The following is a 22,983-nucleotide window of genomic DNA, read 5'->3' on the forward strand; positions in this document are numbered from 1 at the left end:
GTAATTAGTCACCTTGATTAGCATTAATGGCTATAGCAGAGTACTTGATGAACCAACCTGGGCACAGCATATTATTTGGAAACACAGAAATGCTGGACCACTCTCACAACCACCATGTCAGACTACACAGAGAAGCCATTGAAATCCACCAGCATGTGGACCACTTCAACAGAAAGGAGGAAAGCATGAAAATGAACACAATCTGGCTACCAGCATTTTAAAAAAACCCTCTAAAATCAGGACAGTAAATAAAGAACAACACTCTGGAAACAGGAATTCCAGACATGAATCAATCAGGACCAGCTAACACCTCCCAAGAAAGGATTTCCCCGGGCAGGAATCAAGCTTGCAAGGCCATTAATGCTAATTAAGATGGTTAATTACAACATTCACGCTGGCCACCAACAGACAACCTGGACCTTCCACAGATATATACACCTTCCTTGCTTAGTTTTTCTAGTGTATCTCACAACTTCTGAGGATGCCTGCCATACCCTGTTTCCCCGAAAATAAGACATCCCCAAAAAATAAGACCTAGCAGAGGTTTTGCTGAATTGCTAAATACAAGGTCTCCCCTGAAAGTAAGACCTGGCAAAGTTTTTGTTTGGAAGCATGCTCGGCGCCCGCCAAACAAAACACCAGAGCATGCAGAATTGGTAAATGTACATACGAGTTGTCAATGGAAATAATGGTAATAACAAGAAATTCTTGACAGGAGTCACAGTTTGTCTGGTTTGGTTATGTTGGTTTGTGATGAAAACTACTGTACAGTATAAAATAAATGTTCAATTTTTTGTTCAACAATAAATGTGAATTCTTCTTCATGGAAAAATAAGACATCCCCTGAAAATAAGACCTAGCACATCTTTGGGAGCAAAAAATAATATAAGACACTGTCTTATTTTCGGAGAAACACGGTAGATGTGGGCAAAATGTCAAGAGATATTGCTTCTGGAATATTATTTATTTATTTATTTCAGTGCTTCTACCCCGTCCTTCTCACCCAATAAGGGGACTCAAGGCAGCTTACAAATATAAAATGCACATATAAACAATTACAATAACATTCCATTTCAATTTAAAATTAAGTTACATTAAAACAAACAGTAGAGTCTCACTTATGCAACATAAAGGGGCCAGCAGAAAGTTGGATAAGCAAAAATGTTGGATAATAAGGAGCCTATTAAATGTCAAATTACGTTATGATTTTACAAATTAAGCAGCAAAAACATCATGTTTTACAACAAATCAACAGAAAAAAGCAGTCCAAAACATGGTAACGTTATGTAGTAATTACTGTATTTATGAATTTAGCACCAAAACATCGCAATGGATTGAAAACATTGACTACAAAAACATTGGCTACTAACAAATTGACTACAAATAAAGATAGAATTGCATAAAATGAACTTGCAGTAGCAACATTGTTGGAAATTAAATCCATAAGAGAAACAGCTGTGGATCGGGGCGGGGGCAAACTGCGTTGGATAATCCAGAACGTTGGATAAGCGGATGTTGGATAAGTGAGACTCTACTGTATATAAATATACATTTAGGCATGTCCAAACTGGGTCTGTCATTACATCCTGAAACATAGTTGTAGCTGATGCTGCTACTATTGTTCAAAAGCCTGGCCATATAGCCCAGAAAACTCACAAAAATCCTGGGATTCCAGTCATGAAAGCCTTCGACAACAGATCAGTTATTGCCTCTCTTCTCTAAAACGGGACATATAAGTTGAGCATTATCCTGAATAGGGAAGAAGATACATCTCTGCTGTAATAGAGTTTGGCACCACTTTCAGTGCCAAGGCTCAATGCCATGGAATTACGGGGATTCAGTTGTCGAAGGCTTTCATGGCCGGAATCACTGGTAGTTGTTAGAGTGGTCCAGCATTTTTGTGTTCTCAAAGTATTTGGTCTTTCCTGCTTTAATGAATTTTGAATAGTAACAAAAATGATGGGAGATGCCTTGAAGAAGCATGGATGAGTTACAGAAAGAAGGTGGGAAAGTCTGAATATTCTCCCATGCATAATACTCAGACATTACCACATACACCTATAAAATTCTCCATTTGGGGAAATATAATCACATATGAAAGCCTTGTCTAGAAGTGACACCAAAAGAAAGGAAAACTAACAAAGTACACATGTGTGGAATTATCCACGTTTAAAGTTAGATTGAATACTAGCATTTAGATATATTTAAAGCGTTTCACAACAGAGTCCTCCATGATAAAGCTCCAACTCTTAATAACCCATGTTCACATCAGTTCCAAGGATGGGCACTTCACATTTCAGCAGGTGATCACTGCTCACCATCCATTCATTATACAAATGGTGTGAATGGTCTTTAAAGGGCTTGTTCACCGATACATCCAATGGCTGCAAGATAGAGGCTTTGTCACCAGGAATCACTACGTTTTGTGTCTTATTGTCGCAGAGAAGTTGCTTCACTTCCTTGACAACGTGACTTCGGAAACTCTCCAAAATGAGCAGAACTGGCTGTTTCCGTATCATGTCTGGTCTTCTGTTATACACAGTTTTAACTCAATCCAACACGAGTTCTAAGTCCATTTAACCCAGTAGTTCTCAACCTGTGAGTCCCCAGATGTTTTTGGCCTACAACTCCCAGAAATCCCAGGCAGTTTACCAGCTGTTAGGATTTCTGGGAGTTGAAGGCCAAAACATCTGGGGACCCACAGGTTGAGAACCACTGATCTAGCCCCTTGCTTGCACCTGTATATGAATCCCACAAGGAACTTATACGCCCTAAGGCATTGTTTTCCTTTTTAAAATGATATAAGGCAGTAATTTCCTTCCAACGGCTGTAATGGCAAGCATTACGGTGCACCACAATCTCTTGTGACCATGAATCCCCATGTAACTTACTTTGTACAGAGATAAACACACTGAATATATACTTGCAGTGAAATGAGCTAATAATTTCTACTTCTCCGTTTCCTTAGAGAAACCTTTTCCCACTTAAAATCCGTAATGTCACAAACTGATCAGAATGATCAGACTGAGGCCACCAGATGGCACAGTTTAGTAACTCAAACTATGGATCCTTGGATCCAGTTTTCTGCCGGTCAAATAACATATTTAAAGCCTGGGGGCTATTTCTTCTATGGAGGCTGCTGTTTCTAATGAAAGACAGCTCATCAGGAAACAATTTGCAACAATAAAGTGTGAAGGAAGTTGAGGGTGTTTAGCTTTTCCTTGCCCATGCTTTTCCACTGCAATGGTACTTCTCCTCCCACCCTGGAATTAGTATACAGGTAAAGGTTTTCCCCTGACATTTAAGTCCAGTCATGTCAATTCTGGGGGTTGGTGCTCATCTCCATTTATAAGCCAAAGAAATGGCGTCTGTAAACACCTCCAAGGTCATGTGGCCGGCATGACTTCATGGAGCGTTGTTACCTTCCCGCCGGAGCAGTACCTATTTATCTAGTCACATTTGCATGTTTTCGAACTGTTAGATTGGCAGAAGCTGGGGCTAACAGCGGGAGCTCACCCCGCTTCTGGATTTGAACCGGCAACCTTTCGGTCAGCAAGTTCAGCAGCTCAGCGGTTTAATCCGCTGCGTCACCAGGGGGCTCCCCTGGGATTACAGATGTCCATTTATTATTGTGCTGCTATAAAACTTCCACTCTTTTAAATATTTTTACATTGAAAAATATACTGGCAAAACTACCTCAGAGTATTTATTACCTAAGAAAGCTCTATGAAATTAATGGGGTCATCATAAGTTGACAGGTGACACACACAGACCTAATACCCTGTTTCCCCTAAAATAAGATATCCCCAGAAAATAAGTCCTAGTAGAGGTTTTGCTGAATTGCTAAATATAAGGCCTCCCCTGAAAGTAAGACCTAGCAAATTTTTTGTTTGGAAGCATGCCCGCCGAACAGAACACCAGAGCATGCAGGATCAATAAATATACGTACCATAAAGTGTTATACATGGAATTTTTGGTAGTAACAAGAAATTCTTGATAGGATTCAGTTTGTCTGGTTATGCTGGTTTATGATGACAACTACTGTACAGTATACAATAAATGTTCATTTTTTTGTTCAACAATAAATGTGAATTCTTCTTCATGGAAAAATAAGACATCCCCTGAAAATAAGACCTAGAGCATCTTTGGGAGCAAAGGCACTATCTTATTTTCGGGGAAACACGGTAGTAGCTATAATGTTTGTCCTGATGGCCAGGGTACCTTATTTTCTATTGGTGTCAGTATTTACGAATGTGATTCAGACATGTCACATGCACAACAGAATTTGGGGATGGAGGTTCACTTTTTCTTCAAGGTTCTCCCTTTCTTGTTATGGACCTTATCACATTAGGAAATATTCCATTTCTGAGACTGCTTGAGAATGATTTTGAATGGGTTCCATCACATGACGTTTGCCCCATTCTGTCAGTATTCCGTCAGTATCTGTCCACAAAGCGTCGCAGAAATTCATTATTTGCAGACGGAATTCTAATCGTAATTTTTTTTGAAATACTACGGATTTTTCCGTTACTGAAGCAGTTTTTATGTGTGATAGGAAAATCTATATGCATCCCATCAGTAATTATCCTTTTTAAAAGGTCAGAGTGATGTAGCTATTGTGAGTTTTTCTGCCTTGATAGTCTGGGTTATATGACTGTGTAGAAGAGCCCAAGGACAATGCTTAAATACTACTGAAAACCGTGGTGTAAATGACTGAAATTTGATTTTATGTCCCTCTGCTTTGCAGTGAGATTTATGCTGGATCTATACAGCCCTATATCCCAGGATCTGCCTATCTCCTTATCCCAGATTCTCTGGCAGTGTATACTCATACAATCCAGTTCATAGCAGATAATCTGGGAATAGATCCTAGGCTATAGAGCAGTGAACTCATATTCTTAATTATGAGTCGATTGTAAGTCAGATGTTTTTTCTCAGGGATTGCTTGTACATGTATTTGTAGTAATGTGTAGTAATGAGATCCTCTCAGAGATGGAACAGAAATTAATTTATGTTTCATATATATTTTATACGCATTATCTGAAGGTAAATTATATACAATATCCTCAATAATGTTGTGTGCAAAACAAAGATTGCGTACATTGAACCATCAGAAAGCCAAGGTGTCACTATTTCAGCTACCAAAGAGGACAATTTTGGATTTTGAAATGTTTTGGATTTTGGGATTCAGGATAAAGGATGCTCGACCTGTACCTGTTATCAATTGCTCATATTCCCGTTGCTCCTGAAGTCTTGAACAGCAATCAGAAACTTTTAAATTGAAAAGTTGTGGGGCTCAATACCCAGAGACTGGAGGCAGAGCCCTAAGGTCCAAGAATTAGTCTAGTGAGAAAATTGGTTTCATCTGAGATTCTTCCAAGTTGACTATAACTTTGTAGCTTGTAGCACCAATGCACAGATGAACAGTCAGCCAAAGGTTGTATCAGTCATTTTATTGTTTCACATAATCAGTGAAATCAGGATGTATTCTGAATTAAGAGGTTAGTTTCACTTTTCTTATCACTTTTGTCTCCTGAATTTGGAAACAAAGTTACCTGGTTTTGAAAAAAGGAATTGCTTCGAAGTTTTAAAATACATATCTGTTGTATAAAAAATTAACAATACATCAAATACAGTACAGATATTATAGAATTTATGAGTAAATATTTCTTCTGGCTCAAGGAAAGCTTAACAGCATACACTTCAATTTGACATACATAGCAATTTTGGAGCAGGCAGGCAACTTATTTACACAAACACTTGTAAAAACCACCCCCAATAAAGCTATCAAAGAGGTGGATTTTTCAGCAGTAGAAAAAGTCTAAGGCACAAGAAAAAAATTGTGGGAATTTTCAAATGTACATATGTATCTCTGAAAATTAGTGATGAGATTTTGTCACGTGAAGATAAAAAAATGAGATCATGTGAACTGGAATCCATGGAGACAAAAACAGCAACTTCAGCTTGAGGTGTTGGAGTATGGAAGAGTATTCCTTTAATACACATCCACTGTGTCTATCTTCTATGCAAATGTTATTTTATATAATTCCAAATCTTCCGGCTAAATAATTTGTGTTGTCTCGAGTAGCATTCTTTTTGGGTGGATCAAAAGCTGTATATTGAATCTGAAAACCTCCTGCTGTTATTGAAGCATCAGACAAAAATTTTAGAGTCATGACATTTCCTAGAATAAAAAAACAAGAGGGAAGAGGAAAAAGAGATGAGACAAAAGGAGAGATTGTGTTATTTGTACTGCTAAAAAAATTATAGTAAAATTTTGAATATTTTCCATTATCATTTTTTTAAATTGTTCTTACAAACACTAGCAAAAATAATAAATTCCATAGCAGGAAATAGTGGAGGAAATTTTCACCTTACTTCACTCATTGTGACTATATGATCTTAGAACTTCATCACACAGGTAAATTTTCCTGTCGTATAACACTTTCACCATGGTTTGAGGACTGAGCCCTTTGGATCCCATCAAATGATGTAGATCTACTTCCAGAAGTGGTCCATCCCCAAACTGTGGTAAAAGCATCCTAAGAAGGAGCAATGAGAACACAGAAAGCTTCCCGAGTTCTCATTGCCTACAACAAGAAGAATCCAGGGGGAAGTTGGGCAGCAATGCTTTTCCCTGTGGGATGTGGGAAGTGTTATTGAAGACAATGTAGGATGTGGGGCGACAGATTCCTCCACTGCCTGCCGGATTTGCCATGCTGCTTGGCGAATCCCTTCGCTGTCACCTGGGTTGGGCAGCTGAATGTGATGAAGTCTTTAGTGTTAATTATGTCTGGAGCAATTGACAACTTTGTCATCAATGCTTTTATGTAATGCTTTTTGAGGCTGAGTGAAAAATGCAATGGCTTTGTTCTCTCTCTCTGAGAAAATATATGCACGCACATATAATATTACCTGTGCTAACAATGTCATCTGGAAGTTCATCTCCACAGTACCTGAAAAGTATGAGAAACATTTTCTTGGTCAAATATTAGGAAGCTGAAACATAATGATACATTTACTGCAATGCTGAGGTGGTATGCATTTAATCAAGGTAATGAGAACTATTGAATATTGGTTAGAAACTCGCAACTGAAGTGCCACTTGATAAAATGGACTGCTATCCACAATTGTTTATGCCAGATAAAACTGGCTAGTAAATAGACTCTTTGTTTATGAAAGAAGACAGCATGAAAGAGTGAGATGTGTATTTAGTCACGGTGGTCCACGTTCTTGTTACATCCTGCTTAGATTACTGCAATGCACTCTATGTGAGGTTGCCTTTGAAGATGGCCCAGAAACTCCAACTAGTACAATGGATGACAGCCAGACTTATAACTGGAGCGGCGTACAGGGCTGTACTACTCCTCTGTTGCCTCAACTCCACTGGCTGCCAATATGCTACCGAGCCCAATTTAAAGTGCTGGTATTGACCTATAAAGCTCTAAACGGTTCTGGTCCAATTTACCTGACCGAACGCATCTCCTCTTATGAGCCTACTAGAACTTTAAAATTGTCTGGGGTGGCCCTGCTCTCGGTCCCACCTGATTTGCAAGCGAGATTGGTAGGGATGAGAGATAGGGCCTTCTCGGTGGTGGCTCCACGGCTGTGGAACTCCTTCCCCAGCGACATCCGACAGGCTCCATCCCATCTGGGTTTTAGAAAGAAGTTGAAGACCTGGCTATGTGCACAAGCGTTTAAAGAATAAGTTTCTACGGCTTCGATGTGGTCTGGATTAAGGATTATACGCAAGGTTTGTGGATGAATGGAACTATACACTTTATATGTTTTTAAGTTTTGTATACTGTCTTATGTGTATTAATGCTTAACGTTAATTATGTTTAACTGTTCTTATGTTTTACTGTTACTGCTGGTTTTTATCGGCTTTGAATTTTTGCCAGATCTGTAAGCCGCCTTGAGTCCTTTTGGGTGAAAAAGGTGGGATAGAAATAAAGTAAATAAATATGCTGTTCTAATATTTGTTGGGACTGCAGGGTTCAGGATTGGGAGGGGATTGTTTGGGGATTGCAACATTCTCCTTATGGAGTCATGAATTGGGAACAATGCCTGGATTATGTCAAAGAAAAGTGTTCCCATGGGTGGAAGGCAAATAAGTAAGAGGGGATAGGAGGAGTTGTGAAAAGGTGAAGGAAACTATGCAGTTATTAACACATTACTTTGGCTGCTTCTATGCATATAAACATGTTTTTGCTCAGAACCCCTGAGACTGGGTGGGACTTAAAAGATATCCAAATAAATGATTGGCATAACCTTTCCCCCCTTTCTGGATGCTGTTTTTATTATTCTGTCATTGTGAAAGATGTGAAAATAACAATAAAACGTGTTACCTGCCGACAAAGCCACTGACGTCATCATAACTGTCATAAATTTCTAAATAATCAGCCATGCAGGATTCATCGTCTTCAAGGTCAAAATCGAGAAACTGAATATTAATCCGCTGGCCATATTTCACTCTTATGTGCCAATAACAGATTTGATCATCTTCATATTCGTTTGGATATCCAGGAGTTTTAAAAATGTGCTTTGAATCTGTGAAGACTCCGCCACAGTCTTTTCCTGGAGAGAAAAGGAATGGAATCAGAAACCCTACTGAGACAATTGCCACAGTATAGTCTAATAATGTGTTTCACCATTGCAAATGCATTCTCTTTGAAAGTTGAAGCATGCAGCATAGCCCTGCTTCCTATTGGATGGTTCTAATAGTGTACAGTTTCACACCATTTCCTAGACAACATTTCCAAAATAGGATCTTCTTGGACCCTAAACATGATATGTTGCTTCTCATGTAGAATTGCAATACTCCCCCCACCTTATTATAACTATTTTCTGTTATTTTGTGTACATATAGAGGTTCCCTCCCTCCAGCCTTATCTTCATTCCCTCCTTTCCAGTTAGCATCATCATACATCTGCACCAGTGAATATGGGATAATATAGTAAACACAACATTCCCTTGATTGTTACTTCTTTGCATTCAAGAATTGCATTCCATTCACAACATGGTGCTTCATGAATGTCTCTCCTATAGTTTACAGTAGGTTAGTGCTTCCTGTCATCCAATTGTTAGACAATGCAAAACTGTCTACTGAGAGCAGGCCAAGGCACTTTGCTGCCTGCATCAGGTCAAGGCATCATTTTAGTAACTTTTCAAAGTAAAGTTGCATAGTATACAAAGCTATGGAAGGATATTATCACACAAGTCTTGTAACATGAGCTGCAGCTCACCCAACCACAAATGAAACTGCTTCCCATTGTACAACATCATCTTATATTCATCAGACACCAGTCTGCAACTCATCTGTAACCTATGCTTTTCAAAAGCGTTCAAAAACATTTTCAGCTGTGTGGTAAATCCAAAGACGCTTCGGCAATGAGTTTGGGAACTGCAACGTGTCATTGTGGGTGTGTTGGGAGCATTACTTTGAACTGCTTCACTTCCCCATGGCTATAGTACTAGTCAATATACTTCCAGCCATCAGAATGGGAGGTGCTCTGGCTGAAAAGCCATAAGAATCCTCTTTTGCCTTGTTTGTTTCTTCTACTATTTAATTAATCCACGAAATTGTATAATTTCAATGTTCCCTTCAGACTCTTAAAGGAATTTTTCCTCTTGATTAGGCTTTCTCGGTGGCACGGTGGGTTAAACTACTGAGCTGCTGAACTTGCTGATAGAAAGGTCAGCAGTTTGAATCTGGGGAGTGGGGTGAGCTCCTGCTGTTAGCTCCAGCTCCTGCCAACCTAGCAGTTCAAAACATGCAAATGTGAGTAGATCAGTTGGTACCGCTCTGGCGGGAGGGTAACGGCGCTCCATGCAGTCATGATCTTGGAAGTGTCTACAGACAATGCCAGTTCTTCGGCTTAGAAATCGAGATGAACATCAACCCCCAGAGTCGGACATGACTAGACTTAATGTCAGGGGAAAACCTTGACCTTTACCTTAGGCTTTCCATACGGTCTTCAAACTTTCTTTTGTTTTTTGTTTTTTTGCAAATATGAAATCAAAGTGTTCGAATCGGAATACTGCAAAATGCAGCCTGAGCTGGTTTGTCAATGAGAAATATTCCTCTCTCTTGTAGAATACACAAACCAGGGAAAGGCTTTTAATTACAGTATGTTTCTTTTTTAGTAATTAAAACTATCCATTTTGTAATACAGCTAAAATATGAAAGTGGCAACTTGTGTAGGCTGTCAGTGAGAAATAGCCTTGTCTTTTGCAGAATACACAAAACAGGGAAAGATAACTCACTCAGTAAAAAGAACAATGAAACCCAATAAAGCTTCACAATTTAAATAACAAATTATTTTAAATTCTGTTGCACAGGGCTGAAATTGTGATTTTGCTCAGCATTTAATTATAAGAAAGCTGTATTCCTGAATCTCCTTTTACATTTCACAGGGTTCACAATGCCATATGTAGGATGAAGGTGAAACAGAGAAGCAGTGCACATACTGGAGTTATTTTCACTTTGTTGGGAAGTTGACCAGTATCAGGGTACTTCCACTCAGCACTGATGTAATCAGTTTGCAGTCAGTTTTATATGATGAAATCTCATAGTGATTTCACCACTTCAGAAATGAGCAATGTTGCCTTCAGATGAACTTTCAATGAATGAATACATTTCCTTAGAATGGGAGGAATACAAGTTAACCAATCAGAATAAGCAACTGGATTTAAGTGTACTGCTCCAAACAATAAATTTTGAAAAAGGATATGTATGTATTGCCCAAACAGGAGGTGAAGAGAGAAACTGACTAAATTTAATTTTTACGAACAATGTGTGACCTTTCCTTTTTTTTCCTGACATGTTCAACATCTGTTCAATATCCTCCACCCAGCAAGCTTACTCAGCTGCTTTCATGGACAGGGAAATACAGCTGTTCATATTGAACATTCATTGTTTCTTGTGGAAAATTGTTCCTTTTCAGAGAATGAGAAGCATTGTGGTACTGAGTATAAAAACAAAGTGAAGTTGGTTGCAATGATATACGTAATTCATAAAACAAATGGAAAGAGAGAGGGAGGGAGGGAGGAGGAGAAATGAAGAGAGAGAAAGGAATCTTGCTGCTACCGGAAAATAATGCACTTTTAAAGACTGGATAAAACAGCATACTATAGCACAGTGGTTCTCAACCTGGGGTCTCCAGATGTTTTTAGCCTACAACTTCCAGATATCCCAGCCAGTTTGCCAACTGTTAGGATTTCTGGGAGTTGAAGGCCAAAAACATCTGAGGTCCCCAGATTGAGAACCACTGATACAGCAGTTTGAGAGCTGGTCTACAAGTTCAAAGATCATGGTTCAATTCCTGCTCAGTCATGGAAATCCATTGGGTGACCTTAGGTGAGTCACACACTCTCAGCCCAGAAAAGCCCATGATAATTTGCCTTAAGATAAAGGTAAACGTTTCCTCTGACGTTAAGTCCAGTCATGACCGACTCTGGGGGTTGGTGCTCATCTCCATTTCTAAGCCGAAGAGCCGGCGTTGTCCATAGACATCTCCAGGTCATGTGGCCAGCATGACTGCATGGAGTGCCGTTACCTTCCCGCTGGAGCGGTACCTATTGATCTACTCACATTGGCATGTTTTCGAACTGCTAGGTTGGCAGAAGCTGGAGCTAACAGCGGCTGCTCACGCCGCTCCTGGGGTTTGAACCTGGGACCTTTCAGTCTGCAAGTTCAGCAGCTCAGCACTTTAACACACTGTGCCACCTGGGCTCCTTAACTTGCCTTAGGGTTGTCATAAGTCAGAAATGACATGGAGGCACAGAACAATAAGAACCCGAGAAAAGGCCTAAATACCCTAAGGCATCAGATTCTGTCTGATCTTAGAAGCAAAGTTGGTTGTCCCTGGTTAGTATTTGGATGAATGACTGTTAATGAATACCAGAACCAGTAGGTTTTATTTTAGAGAAAGGAATTAGCAAAACTATAAGTATTCCTTATCTAACAAAACCCCATAAAATCCACATGACTCCCATAAGTCAATAGGAGGCTTGAAAGCACACATACCTAGATAGCCTGACAATGCTACTTTTTTGGATTACAGCAACCAGCTGATAGGACTCGCAATCTAATTTTGGAGAGTAGTAATCTGAGAGTTGAAATTCAAAGCTGGAATATTTCCTAGGACCTTTTCAGATGGAGCAAAATAGCCCCATTTTGGTGCTTTTGGCCGGGGCCTGCCGAGCGCTATCAGATGACGCCTGGCAGGCCCTGCCCATATTTCTCCCAAACTGGAGGGGAAGCATCAGGAAGCACTTCCTCCAGTTCCATGGGGAGGAAAGTGTTTTTCGGGTAGCTCCAATGGAACTTTCCTCATATGATGGGGGAAAGGGCGGTGGGGCAACATGCCTTGTCCCATCACCACCATGTGATGGGAGAAGGAGGGAGGGCTCACGGGACACCACAAGGCACCCCACACGCCTTCCCTTTCGCTGGCTTTGTGAAGAGGTCCCTAGATAAGTCATTGATTGTTACAGTATGTCATTATGGAGTATCCAAATACATAAAAGAAAATATCATTTAATCTGTTTTAATACTGTATTGGTTACATACCTAAACACTCCACATCATACATTTTCAACAACAACCATTATTTTCCTTTCCTTGAATATTGCAGTGTTCTACTAATTCTCTTAAATCCAAACCCAAATAATTTCTGTAGGTGGACACTGTTTGGTCTTGTTATCTGAGGTTGTCCAAAGGATGTGAAGTAGTATAAGAAAGGCTTTTGATAATAATGTATTTTTCCTGTAAATTACAGCTTGTCGTTTTGGTGTTTTGTTAGATTGAATCACTTCTCTGACTCCTGGAGAATCGGGTTGGGGCCAGATAACAGAAGCAATTAACAGGGAACGCCTGCTTAATAGGCTAGCCAGATGGAATTCACCAGGCTTTCCTTGAAAATCATCCATGGGGACTTGTCATCAGCTTTAGACTTGGCTCTCCTGCCCGCAGAAAGCAAGAACCTGGCAGAAGGAACCTGGTCTGCTTTGATACTGTGGGACTTTGGGACCTACAATGATGCTGCCTGGAGACAAGCTTTGCCTGTGTTAGCAGCTGTTTTCTTGACAGTTCCTTCTTAAGGAGGGAGCCAACTAAGGAACAAATGTTCACAAAGACTGAAGGGCTCCCCAGTGCTTTGTAGTGAATGGGACATTAGCCTTGTGGGTTCTACCCTGAGTTGTTGATAGGGAAGGGAAAGGGCAAACAGTCCATTCATGACGCAAATTCTGTTGGCACTATTCAATCTAGAAATTCAAGAACTTTTAAATCCTAGTGTTACTCATTTTTTCAGCTGGTTGACCTTTAGTTAGCCACTTGTGTGGTAGGTACAATTATATGACTATGCCTGACATGAAGTTATGGCTGATAAGGTCATCTCTACATGGTGGCAGTTTTCTTTCTCCTGTAATCAGTAGGATTAATTGCCATGTGCACTTTGAGAAATGGTTGGTTTTTGGACTACAAATGCCACAGTTCCCCAACCAGTATAGCCAGTCAGCATACTTACTGGAGGATTAGAGGATACAGTTAAACATTGCATTTCTAAGCTTTGGTTGTGGTGTTGTCGTACTGTATTTCTGCCATTTCAGAAAACCATTTGGTGATGCTAATATGTGTGCCTTCAAGGATTTGCTAGTTCCTTCCTTTGAAATCTAGCTTACAGCACCTGGTATTTGTTGGCAATTTTCCATCAAAGTATTAACCAGGGATAACCATGCTTAAATTCCAAGATCAGATGAGATCTGTTGCTTTTACTAGTAGTGTCAAGGATATATATTTGTCTTATAATATAGAAGAAGCAATCCTATATACAGTTCCATTAATCTGAGTGTTAGGAATAGATCTGTATTATGGAAAAGTCTCTGAATCCCATAGATCAGTCCCAGCTAGGGAAAACCCATTATAGGACATTATAATTTTTTTAAAAAAATATGGAGCTGTTCAATATTGCCAGGAAGTTGTTTTTATCTCTTAAGGTCCTTTAGTACTCTTGGATGCAGCTCTTTCAGTCCTGAAGATATGGTTTCATTTAAGGTAGCTAGGTATTCCTTTTCTACCTCTTTACCAATGCTGTGTTGCAGTCCCTTTGCAGGATTTTTTTGTTTAATTTTTCACAAGTTAAAACACATTTTTTTTTAGAAAACTGAGAAAAATAATGTATTAAACAGCTTAACCTTCTTTCTGTCCACTGTTACATTCCTTCCAGCATTTCACATATGAAATCTGGAGCTCGTGTGAACAACAACATCAGAGTGGGGTCAAGATGGAAAACATTCTTAATTAGGAAGAATAGACTAACTAGAATAGAAGAGGGTGTAACAGTTTGCCTGCTGGAAGGGCAAAGTTTCATTTTCTCATCTTTGTTCTGCTGAATTAATTAAGTGCAGAGTACTTCTGCATTTTCAACTTGGTTTGCAACACCTGTAATAAGCTGATGCAGCAGTCAGGTTAGGTATATATTTTAGAGACTAAATAACACTAGTTTTGTACAAACTACACTGCCTTCTAATTTACTTCCAAATACAATTCATGGTTCGACAAAGCCCGAAATGACTTAGGCCCAAGATATCTGAAATATTTCCTCTTCCCATATGAGTCTGCCAGAAATTTGAGATCTTCAAAGAGGCCAGTTTGTATGTCCCAAAACTTCTTGAAATATGATTGATAGGTGCCATAATAGGAAATTCTCTGTATGAGTACCTCAACTACAGGACTCCCTACTCAAGAAAAGCAGGCCCTATCTTGTGTAAGCTTCTAGTGGTGACAACCAGTGCTTGAAATTTCTGTTCTGTAATAAAACTGGGTTTTAGGGTTGTTTTTAGACAGCTTTTGAGGTTTTAAATGACTATCTCAAAGTTTTTATATTTTTTATGTTTTGTATTGTTTTAATGGGTTTCTATATGTTCATTGCTTTGGAAAACCTTGTGGGTTGGGAGATGATACAGAAAAACCTGTAGTTAATTAACTAAGATGTGGTATAATTTATTGCTTTCCCCTAGCTTTTACACCTTCTACTTTACATTACTGCGGTTTAAATAATTTTTTCACTAGCCCAAATCTACACAACTTTTGCTGTTTTGCTCCTCCTGTATCTGAATGTTTTGTTTAATAAGAGAAGAAACGTTCTACCAACCTAGGAAAAGAAGAACGTGTACCCAAAGCTAATTTCTTCCTCTTTCAATTTTTAAAACAAAACACTACTAGCAAAAGATTTGGGAATGAAGTATTGTCCTGCTGCAGTATATAATGTGTAACCTCATCTAACAGGCATAATCATTAGGATCAGTGTAAGGATTTCTGCAAGGAAAGATATATCACAGTTGTATGAAGCATTGTGAAATATGTTTGTTGTTCACATACCATTGGGATTATAACAGTAAGCGTCCCATTTCTCGCTTCGATTGAGCCGAAAACCATAGTCCACGATCCCCGTCTTTCCAAAGCCACAGTTGCTTCCAGGTTTTACAATGGGATAGCCAACTCTTCCCTTCTCTAACCAGCCAGCAGCACACATATGGAACCCTGGGAGATAAATGGCTCTGTTATAACAATTCAGCATTGATTAAGAAAGATGCATTATGGTTCAGATTAATAACCTTTTGTTTTCTGGCCAAAACAATAATAGGCATCCAATTATTTTAAATTAAGTTAAGCCTGGCTAGTAATATCATTTTGGCATGCATGTTTATGTTTCTTAAAATGTGCCATCCCCTTTGTCTCTTAGAAGAAAAAGTGCTGTTTTCACTTACAAATAATAAATGACAATTGGATGCAGATGGTTACTCAAACTCAGCAATTATACTGTTTAGCAGTTCCATTCAGGCTTATGAAAGACAATGAATTTTGGGTTTTACTACAGATTTACAAAATTCTACTGACAGAAAATGTGTCAATTTAGTTTCTCTGCAAACAGCCTAATATTGTATTATCAGGGTTGCCATGTATTGTGTATGTAAACATAAAGAGTATTTCAGACTCTGTATAAACACCCATATCTGTGGCTGTTGTGGTACATTTTTAATGTACTGCTTAAAAGTAATTTTAACAATACCTAAGAGAAAACTTGCTGTAAGTGTGGCCCTTGTTACTCTACTGAAACCTGAAATTGTCCCTCTGAGAACTTCAGATTTAGGTTTGGGTATGTTTTGTTTATGCCAATATCACTAATAATAAAATTACAAAAAATACCTCTGATATATCTTTATGAATAAGCTTGTATTACAGTCAGCACTGGGGTTCCCAGTGAAAGTGGAAAAATACCTCCCTGGGAATCTCTAGATCTGTGGTTCTCAGATGTTTTGGTCTTCAATTCCCAGAAATCAGCTGGTAAAATGGCTGGGATTTCTGGGAGTTGGGGGCCAAAACACCTGGGGACCCACAGGTTGAAAACCACTGATGTAGATCCTCCAGCATGATTATGGTCACCTTCTGCTGGAAGTTGACCAAAAAGTTGCACTGAAAGACCTACTGATACCCAGAGAAGTGTTCTCTCTTGGAATCCCTATATCCTCTAATGCAATTCTGTATTCAACTTCTACAGAAGTCATGCAGGAAGACTTAGAGATTTCTTGTGATAGCATATTAATCAAATACACAAACAATAAAATCAGCAAAAAGTGAAATCAGCAAATGTGATGGGCTGACGATAATTGTCATGCAACCATTTTCCATAAAAGACTTTATCTGTTGACTACATGCAAGGTATTTCATGGCAAGCACAACACAGTGAGTATCTGAAGTTATTAGAAGAGAAGCTGACGAGCTCCAAATATGTCCTGAGCTTTAGAAAGCTGCACTACAACTTAGATTGATAACTTTCTATGCAGAGGAGTTAGCCAAGAAGTCAGAAGTGTGCCATTTGTCCATTTATCAAATAGTGTGGCCATTTCTCATTGTGGTGACTTATTTTATCAATAAATTGAATCTTTCTAGAACTGTTCATGTGTAACAGGATTATTTGTATTGCTTGATTTCCAATCAATCTCCAGATCAGAAAAATGTGGGTATAAATAAATTGTACAGTTTGCCCATTTGTTCAGGCCAAAGTGCAACGTGTAGGACTGCAGTCCTCATACAACAGGCATTATAGTGATTGGATTAGTCTGAATAAAGGCAGTCCCCAAGTTATAAACATCCAACTTATAAACAACTCATACAACCTCATCAGATGAGGTTTTTTCCCAGGACAGGACAGAATCCGCCAGGACAGAATCTGCCGGAGTCTATCATATGATGCAGGGCTACTTCAATGTGATAAGGTCCATAGTTAAGAACGGGATGAGACAACAGGAAGCGAGAGAAATCACCAATCCTTGTTTCCACAACAAGCCACTTTTTTCAAAGTCCAGTTATCATAGGGACCGAAAGTGAGGTGAAATCTACTAAACATGGGCACAGACAGCAAACAAATACCACAGGCGTGTTAATCCTTCCCTATGCTATCCAAACTGTCTACCAATCTATCTGTGTATATGGAGTTACACTTTAGAAATGTACCTGTTTCGAATTACAAATAATTTCAACTTATGAACAAACCTACAGAATCTATCTTGTTTGTAACTTGGGGACTGCCTGTATATGTTTTTATTGGGTAACATTTACTCAGAATTGTTTGTATGTGGGAGAACAGATGGGTGAACAGAAAATGAAATCTGTCACTGAACTGCTTGCACTACTCAGAGTTTTTGGCACGGAGATGACAGAGCATAATCCACTGGGAAATGTCACAACTAAAGTTGTTATTTTCTAAAGTTCTAGTTTCATTGAATATCCCAGGATTGGAACATAGGAAGCTATCTTGTACTGAGTCAGAAACAAAGAGAAAATAAGCCCTAAAAAGCATATAATGTAATCACTAGTAAACAAAATTTAATGTGTTGTCAAAGGCTTTCATGGCTGGATTCACATGGTTGTTGTGTATTTTCCGGGCTATATGGTCATGTTCCAGAAGTATTCTCTCCTGATGTTTCACCCACATCTATGGCAGGGATCCTCAGAGGTTGTGAGGTACCTCACAACCTCTGAGGATGCCTGCTAAAGATGTGGTTGAAATGTCAGGAGATAATACTTCTGGAACATGCCCATACTGCCCCGAAAACACACAACAACCCGAAACAAAATTTAACTATTTTAGCAATAATTAACTATTGGAATTTGTCACCATAGCAGTTGGGGTCCATATGTTTTCACTTCCATTCTTATTGTTCATTTTGTAGCAGTGCATTCAAATTACAGGCATTGCTCAGGGTGCATCTTCATTGGAGAATTAATGCAGTTTGACACCACCTTAACTATCATAGCTCAATGTTATGGAATTATGGGAGTTGTAGTTTGATGAGGCACCAGCATTCTTTGGCAAAGAAGTTGTAGGCTTAGTAAAACTATAGCTTCCATGGCAGTTAAAGTGCTGTCAAACTGCATTAATTATACAATATATGTGCACCATCTGACAAAGGGCTTGGCATTATAACATAGACTCACCCTGAGATCATTTCTGGCTGCCCCAATGAAGTTTCTCCACTTCTGGTAAGTATCACTGTTTTAGTTCCATGTTAGGAAAGGTTGGGAGATGCTCCAGTGTAATCCCATGGCTTCGGGAAAGACAGTGTGGACAGTAGGATTGGATCCAATTCAGACAAGGGCACCACCCCCACTGCCCGTATTATGATAGGGAAAAGGGGAAGGGTTATGCCCGTGTTTCTGCTGTTATTGCTCCCAGCTATCCATAGAGCTCCATGTGAGCTCCTAGCCATTGCAGTTGCCCCATTCTGACATCAGCAGAGGTATCCCCACAAACTGGAAGAAGTTGGGTTCCCTCCTTTATGTTCATATGTTGCCTCAGTTGATGTCAGTAGATGTGCCTGCAATGGCCAGGAGCTCACATGGAGCAATTCGACTGGCTGGAAACGTCAATCATAACATGGACATGTGAGGTGACAGTCCAGTGGGACTAGGCCAAATTGGACCATGCAGACTCTAACCCACTGCCACAGTGGGTTTGAGAAGATGTGTGTGGCTTCTTCTGAGGGCAGTCTAGACCAGGGTCCTCAAACTTTTAAAGCAGAGGGCCGGTCCACAATCCTTCAGACTGTGGAGGGGCCGAATTATCATTTGGAAAAAAAAAAACGAACAAATTCCTATGCACACTGCATATGTCTTATTTGTAGTGCAAAACAACAACAACAATGAAAGTACAATACAATATTTAAAAATGAAAACAATTGTAACCAACATAAACCTATCAGGATTTCAATGGGAAGTGTGGGCCTGCTTCTGGCCAATGAGATAGTCAAGTTAATTGTTGTTGTGTGCCTTCAAGTCATTTCAGAATTTGGGCGAGCCTAAGTCTAAAATTATTTATTTATTCATTTACTACATTTATTTATTACATTTATATCCCGCCCTTCTCACCCTGAAGGGGACTCTGAGCAGCTGTATGCACATACAATATATTATATTATTAGCATAGCACAATATTAGCATTATATATTACTATATTGAACTATTCCACTATACTGTAATATTATATGTAATATATATCATATAATTAATACTATTATATGGTATTATTAGTATTATATTGTATAACATTATATTATTATAATATTATATGTATATACAATATATTATATTATTTAAAATGATATAAAATATTATATTATAAAACTGAGGGCGGGGGCCAGGTAAATGACCTTGGAGGGCCGCATCTGGCCCCCGGGCCTTAGTTTGGGGACCCCTGGTCTAGACCATTAATGATACAAACTATCCTATGAATTTCTAAATATTTTGGTTACTTATGCAAGACTGAACTGGTTGTTTTGTTTCACACATGCTTTGTTAGCTTTGAATGAAAAGTGTCTGTGGGGAAGTAACATTTCCTTATTCTTTCCATGTTATTTCTGCCTTTGGTAGCAAAGTTCATGTTAAAGAAGTAAAACCTAGAAACACAACGACTTTGTGAAGTGAGGCGTACTTGTACATCCATTTCATTTCTCTTTAGAATTATGTGAGCATGAAACATCTCTGTTCTCTCATCTTCATATCCAAGGCATATTTAATATAAATGGCCCTGAAATATTGCATGCAGCTCACAGGCAGCCCTCCCCATTTTATATGCACCGCAAGTACCCCATAGTCTGCTTCCTAATACCCTGTTTCCCCTAAAATAAGACATCCCCAGAAAATAAGACCTAGTAGAGGTTTTGCTGAATTGCTAAATATAAGGTCTCCCCTGAAAGTAAGACCTAGCAAAGTTCTTGTTTGGAAGGATGCCTGCTGAACAGAATACCAGAGCATGCAGGATTGGTAAATGTACGTACCATAAAGTGTTATACATGGAAATATTGGTAGTAATAAGAAATTCTTGATAGGATTCATAGTTTGTCTGGTTATGCTGGTTTGTGATGACAACTACTGTACAATATATAATAAATGTTCATTTTTTTGTTCAGCAATAAATGTGAATTCTTCTTCATGGAAAAATAAGACATCCCCTGAAAATAAAACCTAGTGCATCTTTGGGAGCAAAAATTAATATAAGACGCTGTCTTATTTTTGGGGAAACACAGTAGCAATTCCATATATGATGTGCTCATACCTATTTTTCTTGCAGCTTCCAGCTGTTGATATGTGGCTAGATGTCCTCCTTCATATTCACATACTGCTTTGGCCTCTGCGTACGTGAGTTGGTATTTTCCTGTTCTTCCTTCTCTGTGGTAGACCCCTGCTGCTCGCTCTGTGAAGCCAAAGCCAAAGGTACAATGAGTTTTTTTAGCATTCATATTTATGAGGATTTTAGTTGACTTTCCACTCTCCCTGGAAACCAGGACCCTGAAAATAAGAGCATCCCATTGATTTGGTCACAGGTAAACATAGATTTGGTTACTAAACCTCACTCCTTGTACAAGGATAAAGAATCTTCTTCCTTCCAGATGTTTTGGACTTCAGGTGCCAGAAGCCTGGGCCAATATGGCCTAAGGTAGGCCTGTGGACCACATGTGGCACTCCAATGCCTATTTTTGGCCCCAGGAGATTCCCATGGCCATCTGAGTTACAAATGTCTAATTTTGGACAAAACGTGGCTCCACAATACTAGTCTTATCAATATTTATGCTCTGAAATCCCTACTGAATCAAGTTGGGAGCAATAATGGGTGGTTTCCATGTTAATGAGGCAGTGAATCTGGATTTTAAAGAAGTTATACATCATGTACAGTCAACCCACACATTTGTGGGTTTGTATTTTGTGGATTTGATTATTCATGGATTTGATTTTAAATGTTCCCTCTAAGAATCTCTAGGTCCTCCAGTGAAACACTGAAGGACCTAGAGATGCCAAAGAGAATGCCTACAGGAATCTCTAGGTCCAGTGGAAGCTAACCATAGAATCAGTTTCCACTGGACCTGGAGATATTTCCTCATGTTAGAAAATATGTTATTTGTGGTTTGCATTTTCACATGGGTCCTATGCCCGTAACCCATTTGGGGAGCATGGCTTATCACTTTGGTAGTTCCTTTCAAGTTAAGATTCAAACCTAGAGCAGATCCATTGCTTCAGTGATGTAGAAACCACCAGCTGCTACTAGCTAAAAGATGAACCAGAATAATCATGGCATCCACAAGGCATCACACAGAATCCTACTACAAAGTTATGACTAACCAATGACTTAAAAAATAAAGTAAATGGAATACAAAAGCATGCAATGATATTTTGACAGGGATTCAATGCAGCTTCCTTTATCTGCATGGTTTCTGGAATACCCATAACATTAAGATAATGAAAGGTTTGGATAATAGCCCAGTTTTACCCATGCTGGGTTGGAATATTAAAAATGGCTTATTCCCAATGAAGAATTTGTTGGAGTGCCCTCCAAGTGGAATAACTAGGGTTTTTGGACATGCAGGGCTGGCAATGGCAATGCATAATAATGGAACTGTAGCCGCTTGAAATCACATTTTTCATTATATGAAAGCTTTAAAATGGCTTGTCAGTAATTTTAACAGTTGTGAAATACCCTGTCAATTCAACCTGCATATTAGCAGGAATTGCTCCTGTTGTTGAATGCCTTCAAGCTGTTTTCAACTTATGTTGACCCTAAGGCAACCCTATCACAAGGTTGTCTTGCTAACATTTGTTCAGAGGGGGTTGGCCTCTTGGCTAAGAGAATGCAACTTGTTCAAGGACACTTCCATGGCCAAGTAAATCCTAGTAGTTTCCAGAGTCATAGTCCAACAACTGTACAGCGACATCATGCTAGCTCCACCACTACAAAAGAGGATAACACAGTTTAAAAATCTCTCTCTCTCTCTCTCTCTCTCTCTCTCTCTCTCTCTCTCTCTCTCTCTCTCTCTCTCTCTCTTTTTTCATTTTTTATTTTTTACAGAAGATGAGGTAGCTATGTTTTCAAAATCTTACAACTTTGCCAATCTTTCTGCCACAGAGGTTCCTAGTACTGAGAAAGCCAATGAGTCGACAAGACCAGAGTGTTCCAATAAGCTTGAAGGCTGTGTTTTATTTCTTGGCAAAGGGAAACAGAAAGTTAATGGATTATAACAAGACCTTAGGAGGTTCCAGGAGTATTTGCTGCCATGAAGAAACTTTGAAGCTAAGCTGTCATGAACTGGATCAGAATTTTGAACAGGAGGCCATGAAAGGGGGTGATTGTTAAAAATGAAAAGGAATAATGTAAATATGATTGCATACCATGCTGTTTTAAACACAGATTTTAAATTTTAAAGTCCACTTCAAGGAGCATACATTTAAACCATGTTATTTCTGTTCTGAAACCAAAAACAAGGTTTAACATAGTGTACCTCTATAGATAGAAGGGTCTTTTATGAGACTATACTAGACCTGCTTATTATGCGAGTTCATTGAATATTATTTATTTATTTATTTGCGACATTTATATACCGCCCTTCTCACCCCGAAGGGGACTCAGGGCGGTTTACAAGTATATA

General features: G+C 39.1%; 1 protein-coding gene across 1 annotated transcript in view; it reads right to left on the minus strand.

Moving 5' to 3' along the window:
* Nucleotides 1–5,438: 5,438 nt before the first annotated feature.
* The window catches only part of tnfaip6 (TNF alpha induced protein 6), a 28,525-nt gene continuing 10,980 nt past the window's right edge, over nt 5,439–22,983 (minus strand). The window contains exons 2-6 of the mRNA XM_062966237.1: nt 20,622–20,759; nt 15,386–15,547; nt 8,349–8,577; nt 6,916–6,956; nt 5,439–6,184 (exon numbers count right to left, since the gene is read on the minus strand). Coding sequence (XP_062822307.1) covers nt 6,039–6,184; nt 6,916–6,956; nt 8,349–8,577; nt 15,386–15,547; nt 20,622–20,759 — 716 coding nt within the window. The 3' untranslated portion in view covers nt 5,439–6,038. The remainder of the gene's footprint in view (nt 6,185–6,915; nt 6,957–8,348; nt 8,578–15,385; nt 15,548–20,621; nt 20,760–22,983) is intronic.

This window comes from Anolis carolinensis, chromosome 1 (genome assembly GCF_035594765.1).
Source record: "Anolis carolinensis isolate JA03-04 chromosome 1, rAnoCar3.1.pri, whole genome shotgun sequence".
In the NCBI taxonomy this organism is placed as follows: domain Eukaryota; kingdom Metazoa; phylum Chordata; class Lepidosauria; order Squamata; family Dactyloidae; genus Anolis; species Anolis carolinensis.